Source organism: Crassostrea angulata, chromosome 2 (genome assembly GCF_025612915.1).
Source record: "Crassostrea angulata isolate pt1a10 chromosome 2, ASM2561291v2, whole genome shotgun sequence".
In the NCBI taxonomy this organism is placed as follows: Eukaryota; Metazoa; Mollusca; class Bivalvia; order Ostreida; family Ostreidae; genus Magallana; species Magallana angulata.
Window position 1 is genome coordinate 25528594 of NC_069112.1, and position 8898 is coordinate 25537491.

Here is an 8898-nt window from a genome sequence, read left to right on the forward strand (position 1 = left end):
TGCCGCAATTGTTGTTACCCATGCATTTAAAACTAATTCGCCATATTCATACTCTCCTTTGTCTTTTTATCTTTTTCCATAGGTAACAAATTAACCGAAGTTCGTTTACTGATGGCATCAACGAAGCAGTAGATTATATGATAGGATACAACCAGTTGTTTCTTGAAGATATAATTTAAAATTTCTTGGTATGGATTAACAACAAACTTTAAATCATTATACATAATTTTATACATAGGAGTCGTTAACAACTCTTTAGATATGATTTTAACTATGTATTGAAAATGTATGGTTTACAAACAAACGTTCTGGAGATATTTTTTATTGTTAACAAGAATTTCATACAAAAACTATGAAATATTTTTATGCAAGAAAATTGAAAAGATTGACCATGATTGTTTGAAATTATGCAATCATATTTTAACATTATAAGCTAATCTGTTTGATTTTCTTTAATTTAACAACAACAGAAAGAATGTTTCGTATATTAACCCACCGATTTGAAATGTCTCTTCATTCTTTATGAACAAAACAACCGTTTTAATCCTTTGAATCATTGTGTGATTTAAAAACAAATGTTTTATTTTACTAGGGATGTCTTATTTGTTAAAGATTTGGCTTTAAATAATATTGTTGACTGATATCCTTTAAGAGGGTTTGCATGCCATTTAATTTCTGTTCTGCAAGAGCATTATTTTTACATGAACAATGGTTTATAAAACAGTTCATATATTTACGTGTTACTAAAGACTGCAGAGCTGTATTTTAAAACTCACTGTGTATTTATCAATGACATGTTTTACGTAGAAACTTGAATTCTTTAAACACCCAAAAGAAGAAGTCAAACAAAGCAAACAAAGTTAGATAATTCTTGCATGTGTGACGTTAAATCAAGTCAATATTTGATATCACGAAGTACTAGAACATTTAAATTACACTCTACAATTTCATCAAAATCGTATATTTTGACCGAATTGCGACTTCTATTATATTTTGAGACTAATGAATATCTTTTCCTACATGTACAATGTTTCCCTGTCACAGTTTTATTGTAAAATTGTATTAAGATAAAGCTAATGACACGTCCTTAAACTCAAAAGTCAAACAGAAATACAAATCAGGAGCTGTGCTAACACGGACCACTACAAAATCAAAGGCAGGATTAGGCGCTATGGAGAAGTTAGCATTTCCTGCTGACAGGTCACACCCACCGTGTGCCTTAAGTCGTAATTCGGTCAAGACTATTAATCGTTATCAACACTACACCAACATAAACATGTTTTTGGGTAAAGCTGACACTTTAAATAAGGCAAAACAATTATTTTATGAATCAACAAGAAATTTACTTACCTTTTCACATTCAAAGCCTCTAGCGCACTATGTTACATTAAAAATATATTCACGTCGTGTTTATTTCTCTCGTTACCTGGCAAATACTATTTCGTGATCGTCCCATGATTTAAAAACCTTTCAGCATTTCCTTATGCTTGATTAAGCAGTGCAAAATATTTAAAAGGCCAATTTATGAAATGGTAGCGCTGCATTCATTTTATTAACAATGCGGCGTGTAACCCTCGGTCATATCAACCCGTTTCAAGTTCTTTACCTTAATGATTCAGAATTTTTTTTTCCAATTTGAAAATTAAATAAACAGCCGATGGGTTTCCGAGATATATTAAAGAAATGTATAGGTTTTTACTTTGTTGATTGTGCTCTCGGATTATTTCCTTCAATATTATATGGAAGAAAAATATCTGAACAAAATATGTTTTTATCACTATGAATATCTGACAAATGTTAAAAAATCCCAAATTATTAATTACAAAGTGGGGCTAATTTGTAAATATTTAAATTTGAAAGTCAACAATGTTCTAAAACTTGTAAACCGTAGATTTTTTTTAATGATACTTGAAAGGCAGGTTTCTTATTGACTAGTTCCCTCTAATTTATATCATTTGATTCTGGGTTTCATTTCATCGGACCTTGGGATCATCATACTGACTACAGGTATGTCGATGTAAGGGTGTATGGTTAACTTGGCGTTTCTCCAATTTTGTCGATTGACTAATCAAATTTCCTTTTTCCATTTTTGTTGAGCAGTCCCCATTAATTAATGTTAGACCATAATTAACATCTAATTATCTACGGACTCTTCCAGGGGGGGGGGGTTCGATTACATAATTACATGTTTCAAGGTTTGTATTTTGACTATCAAAGATAAACTTTATCATCAGCGTTTTATTTTTCCATATTATGACATTTTCTCGGTTTTAACATTTACCTAGATTATGACATGCCCAATTGTGAAAAAAAGCACACGGCGGGTGCCTCCGGTCAGCAGAGGATGCTCACTCCTCCTAGGCACCTGATCCTACCTCTATCATTTTGGAGGTCCGTGTTGCTCTGTTTTGAATTTGTATTTCGTATTATGGTTTTTTGAGAAGGTTGACGGTTTGTTATGTCATTTTTTTTACATAATGATGTTAACATATCAGCATTTTCATTAACAGATGATCTGGATAAAATTGATACATGGGCTTCCACATGGTCTGTGCATTTCAACCCTAACAAAACTTGTAATAAAAACTGTTCAAGACGGTCAAGAAATAATCATCTTCCTGTTCATTTAGGTTTCAATGGTATTTATATTAATGAATCTAAAACACAATGTGATCTTTCAAATTGATGCTAGATGGTCATGTCATATATATATATATATATATATATATATATATATATATATATATATATATATATATATATATATATATATATATATATATACGGAAAAGCTTGTTCAAGGTTAAAAATGCTGAAACATTAACTAGACAGGAGTGCATTAATTAAGATTTATTTTGCTTTTATTCGGCCAATCCTGGAGTATGGTAGTATTGTATGAGAAAATTGTTTACAAGAAAATTCAAATCTCTTATAAAATGGCCAGATAAAAGCAGGTAAAATAATTACAGTTTTTTGGAAAAACTCATATCGTACTGCTCTGTATTCAAAGTTGGGATGCGAACCGTTATATAAGAGAAGGGAAGGATAAGAACTTTTAATATTCTACACGATTTTTATGATATAGCTCCTGTATTTAAACAAGATATGATTCTGCCTTTCAAACCGCCACAGCATAGATATAACCTTCGTAATATTGCTAACTTTAACTTCCTTATACCACAGTCAATGACAGCTACATATTAAAACAGCTTCTTGCCATCCACTATTTAGTTAAGATATAATGAACTATTGGAGACAAAATGTATTGAGTCCTTTTCATCTTTCAAAAATTTAATTCAAATGTTACTGAAATATAAGTCGTAACTTTGATCCTTGAGGGGAGAACTAAAATAGGCATAGCCTAATGTCCAATCCTATTATGTATTTATTTGCATAATAAAATATTTGTTAAATTAAATTTCCATATATCGGGGTTTCATCCAAAAAATGTAAAACATCAGAATATCAGTGGTTTTGTTGCAATGTCCCAGAAAAACTTCTTCAATTTCTAAGTGTTGGTATGATAACTAGCCTAAGGTCTAAATTAAACGTAACATTCAAAAATTTAAAGTTTCGATAAATCTAGTTAATTTGATGTCCACAAAAAATATATGATGCATAAGTATAGCAAAAAGAATAACATAGTACATAATAGTACAATAAAAACAACACATACATTGACTCCAAGGTCGTTAAATGTACATATGTACATGTACAATAATATAATCAATCATACTTCCTTTGTTTATTTCTACATGTATACACAGACCTAAATCTGTCTGCCAACAATTAAAATTCAATTTCGGAGTGATTCGTTAAAAAAAAGTTTCCTTCCCTCTCTACAAAGTTTATAAATTGTGGAACATATGAGTTGAGAGTGGCTCAATCTTCGGAGATTTCGCAGTTCCCACTTACTGAGAACTACTAGTAATTTACATCCTGATTAAACAATGAAAAACAAACTTATATTATACAATTTTATCCATTGCATCCACTTGAAACAATCAAATTTAAAATTAAACAATGAATTATTATAACCTTTACAAAACTTGTTCATAAAACTATAAAAGATTACCACATCATGTTTTGCTCAGCGGTTTTTGAGAAGTGGAAATTGTTCATTCCGAAACGTTCGAAATTGAACAAAGAGAGATATGTTTTGTCACAAGGAAAACTCCAGTTTTCTAAAAACAGTGAATAACTTCACATGTTCATTTAAACAAAAACTTAAAACTCTGTATTTATTTTATAAGAAAAAAACTATAAAGCAATTTCAAAGAGTTTTTTTCGTATATTTTAAGATGTAAATAGCTCATTTCAAATGATTTGCGAAAATTTCAGGCAATTGATCTTCTTTATAGTTGTATACGAAGAATTTTTCTCCAACAGCTCCTGCTACCATCGGTGATAACCCTACAGAACAAAACCGCTCGATAGTAAAAAAAAAAATTATAAAGTAATTGGAAAAATAGATTATTCTATTGTATGGTTATAAACAATTTCTCTAGGTAAATCTTAAATCATAAAAGAAAATTTAAAAATGATAAATTAGCAAACATCATTCTATCCTGGAATGTTGTCTTTTGCGGGTAAATATGAATCTTAAAATCTTACTTTCTTCAGAATCAGAACGGAAAAGACAAATGACAAGTTTGTTGAGAGCAACCGCTCTTCCAATCTCGTATCCCACTCCTAAAGACTTCTGTGTTACTTCAGCAACAATGACTACCATGGGAAGAGAAAGAGAAACACTGCTTTGGGATTTTATATAATTTGTTATGCAATGACATTTTGTCAAATAGAAATACATCGATAAATACAAAATTTATCATTAAATTATACCGTTGTTAATTATTATATACTTGTATTTCAAATGTATGATAAAATGTCCGTAATTGTTTAGCGTGGCTAGCATATATGCAAATATTTGTGGTTATTCAGGGGGTTATTTAACTCGATCAATTTTTATCACTTTATAAAACTGCCCCTCGTTATTGCTTTGCATCAAAAATATGATTCAAATATTATTAATCATATGACTTATTGAAAAATAAAGATTCAGCAAGCTCAGAGTTAAAGAACCTTTAGAAGAATGGTCTCTCATTAATTAAGTTTTATTTTTTCTCTTTTACAAATATTACCGTCACATTCATATAGCCAGTCCATGTCCCTATCATGTATAAAAACGTCAGTTAATCCCGCGTTGTCTTCATCTGCGAAAGTAAAAAAGAATCAAACCGCATTTGCCATATTTTATCCATATCGATTGTATACTCTCAATAACTGTAAAAAATATTCTAAATTTTATTTTACCGGCTTCAACTGTTGGGTTTGCCACATGTTCTGTCAAAACGTTGCCGTATGTCTTTAACTTTTCAACAATTCGTTGATATAAATCAGTATACTTTCTTCCTCCAGTGATTCTCCCGGCGAAGTAGATTGTATGTTTTTCAGTCATGGTTGTCACTGTTACTGTCCTGCTATAGGAAATTAATTTTAATCCACGTTTCTTGATACATGTACACTGTACCTCCTTTTTATATTCAAATCCTTCATTTATAAAGGGTACAATTGAAATAATCACCGAGTCACAATCGACATATTAATATGATATACGAATAATCATTTGTATTCAAGTTCTTACTATGTTATTAGTTCTACTTTAATATAAAAAAAAGACCATTTTTATTTTTATGATCTTTTTATTTCTTTTTTTTTTAAACCATTGCCATTGCATTCCTTCACAATTAGTACGAATTTGCACGCATTACGTTTAAATAATAATTTTCTAGTCAATCAACTTACAGTCAATGGCTTTCTTACATGTAGGATGAAAATATTCTTCAATAAAACACAAGTATATTTAAATCCCAAAGTTCATGAAACTTTCAAAAAATGAGAGGTAAGAGCATGTAAAACCCAAATAATGAAAATCTTACGAACATATTCAACTGAGTTCAAGGTGGTTTTCATGAAAAACAAATGTATCCGAATCCTTGATGGTTACCTTAGGATAAGTTTGTATCGGTCATTGTTCGAAGATAGACAAAATTTCATTGGTTCGTGTACACAGCATTGTTAAAATGCAGCACGTCTTAAAAAGTTGAAAGCTACCGACATCGATCGTCCAGGATGCCTGCACACATATTTTACCTTTCTCATAATGCACCTTGTTTTTTGTCTCATCGGTTACCATCGAGGTTTTCTTTCCTCATGTCCTTCACTTTTAAAGGTAAATCAAACATAACTACTTATTAGCTTGCTTAAATTCATTTGGTTGACAGGTAGAAAACTCAGGTAACTTGGTCGGTCTACTCTTTTAATCTAAAATTCTGAGCAGGATTTACATTTCCTCTTAATTTCTCTCAAAACTATCCTATTATCATGACACTCGGAAAACACTGTTCACTTAATCAGCAAATATTTCTAAAATCCTACAACATGTTCTCAATGCTACGAAAAATTAACCGAAAACGTTTTTATCCGCGTTAATGCAACCTCTAAGTTTTACATGGTAAGACGATTCAATCTATGCATTTTTATTTTAAAAACAAAATTAGCAGATATATAGACAATTTAATCAATTTTAATGAAAGTCTGTCGAAAATTATTCACATTAATACATTCATTACTTACTACGTACGGGAACCGGTTGATGGTTTTGATAGTAGCTGTATGGACGACACCATATATTTTTTTTAACAATGGGTGAAACCATACTCAGTACATTTAAATATGGTAAAGAAAACTGTTGGTTAGAGATTGTTTATTTGACCTTATGTAATGAATCATTCATTATGTAGATTATAACGTCTACTTAAGACATATTTTAAAACATATCAAGAGATAGACATGTTACGTCTGTGTACCTTTAATGAAATATCTAAATAATACATCATTACATTGTAAATACAGACATCAGTCAAGGTGAGGGAATCGTTTCTTGGGCAGGAAAATGTTGTTTTTTTCCGAAAGATACATGGATGAATATAATTCCATTTTCCCATGGTAGACACGAATAAGGATCTCTACAGAACAGTGCCCCTGTAGAATTATGATCGTGTAGAATAATGACCTGTGGAATAGTGACCCGTATACTTAGTGTATGAACCTTAGATTAATGACAAAGTAAAGAACATAAACATTTTGTCATACCTGAATGCATACTAACAATAATCCTTATTTTGCTAGATATATCTTAAAGAGGAATAACTTGTCCTGTAACATGGGCAATTTTTTCAATGACTTCGTCAGCGAATATTTGCGTTACCCTGTGGTCCACCGCTTATTTATATGTACAGACGCCCACGTATAAATTAAAAAAAACAGGAGGTAAACGTGCACTTTAAACAAGATTTATTTTTAATTTTGCATTGTTTTCTTTTTGGTTTGTTCTGTATAATCAATAAAGAGTACTGCTGACTTTGAAGCCATAACTAAAACGGCATACTTTGATTAAAACGTCGTTTAAGACTTCTTCAAATCTTAAAAAAAATTCAAATAGAGTAATTTTTAAGTAATATTTGAAAAACGACACTTTAGCTAAACAAAAAACTCGAGTCAGCTTTTCAATCATCTTTTGTCTCACAACATTGGTAAACAAGCATCCTTACGCTTTAAAAAGGTTTCAAATTAATACAACTTCTTCTCCAATGAATTCAGCTTGACAAGTTCGACCAAAGTTGGTGTCTGGTTAACTCACTTTTCACAGTTTTCTGCTGCAGTTTGATACGATTCTGGCAACCAAAAAAGTTTAAAGCAATATTTACTGCCTCCATATCTTGCTTCTGTAAATTCGTTGGGACACCATTTTAATAATACTCGAAAATGATGAAAAAAGACAGTGACAAAGGTTATGGAACAAATAATACCATTTACTTGAAGAAATACCTTGAATGAATACTGTTTATTTCTTAAAAGGTAAACTTTTATTTTCATTTTATTCTTTTTATCTTTTTTATTTTTTATTTTTTTTTTGTCATTGAAAAAGTTGTAGAAATTTTGGTCGCAATCCATTTAATCTGTGAAGCAAATTACAATTTGTTTGTACCGTCATATTAAATACGTAACAACATGTCATACCTGTAAAATATAGATATACTGCTTTATAATACATCATTAAACAAAATTTAAACATCCTACAAAATCCCTAACAAACGTTTGCGATCCTCGCACATGTATCATCAACTTTGTTTATCACAAGAAACACATGTATACTCTGTACAAATGACACTTTTTCAGTGAAGAGATTTTATCAATTGTATTTATCAAGAACACACTCTTAAGAAAAACAACATCAATGTTATAAAAGTTATTTCTAATATGATAGGACGGTATTCGAGTCCATGTACTATATATTTAAGATGCATGATTACAAACTTCACCAGGTGGCATAAATTGATCAAAAAACAACTTTATATTGACCCACTTAATAAAATGACAAAGACTGACTTTGAATAAAAAAAAGTGAAACCAATCACGATAGAAAAAATTGTCAATATATGTCCGTATATGGAAGAAAATAAAATTTAATAATTGGCTTTAATTGTGAATAGTCTTTACTCTTTCCGAATCATAATAAATAGTGACAAACAAAAAATGGTAATTGAAATTATAAAAAGAAACATCATTCACAGTTTAGAAAATAAATGCCTTTCATCCACAACGTAAAATAAATGTCAAATATTTATGTTTATGAGGCAAATCACAAAAATAGTATCTTTCTTTAAATTACAACTCCTGTTCTTCCTAACTATCACAGTGAGGCGCACTCATATACAAACACACAGCCACACATTTTTATATATAGATAGTTCATGATAAGATTTGATTTTTCACTGAGACAATTTTTTTTTTAAAAAGAGCTATAATACTGTATTATTTGTTTCAAAAATATCA

At 30.3% G+C, this 8898-nt stretch overlaps 1 protein-coding gene across 1 annotated transcript; it reads right to left on the reverse strand.

Annotated features, from left to right (window-relative positions):
• Positions 1–3280: 3280 nt before the first annotated feature.
• On the reverse strand, positions 3281–5474 carry LOC128171800 (putative 2'-deoxynucleoside 5'-phosphate N-hydrolase 1). Its single transcript, XM_052837588.1, has 4 exons — positions 5314–5474; positions 5142–5213; positions 4615–4725; positions 3281–4413 (listed from the first exon to the last, which is right to left on the reverse strand). Exons 1-4 carry the CDS (start codon positions 5456–5458, stop codon positions 4313–4315), a joined length of 429 nt encoding a protein of 142 aa, XP_052693548.1. The 5' UTR covers positions 5459–5474; the 3' UTR covers positions 3281–4312.
• Between the last annotated feature and the right edge of the window lie 3424 nt (positions 5475–8898).

Coding starts and splice junctions, on each gene's coding strand:
- LOC128171800 (XM_052837588.1), bottom strand. CDS start 5,458: ATGACTGAAAAACATACAATCTACTTCGCCGGGAGAATCACTGGAGGA. Junction 5,214..5,313: donor AAACCCAACAGTTGAAGCCG/GTAAAATAAAAT, acceptor TTACTTTCGCAG/ATGAAGACAACGCGGGATTA. Junction 4,726..5,141: donor CTGGCTATATGAATGTGACG/GTAATATTTGTA, acceptor TTCCCATGGTAG/TCATTGTTGCTGAAGTAACA.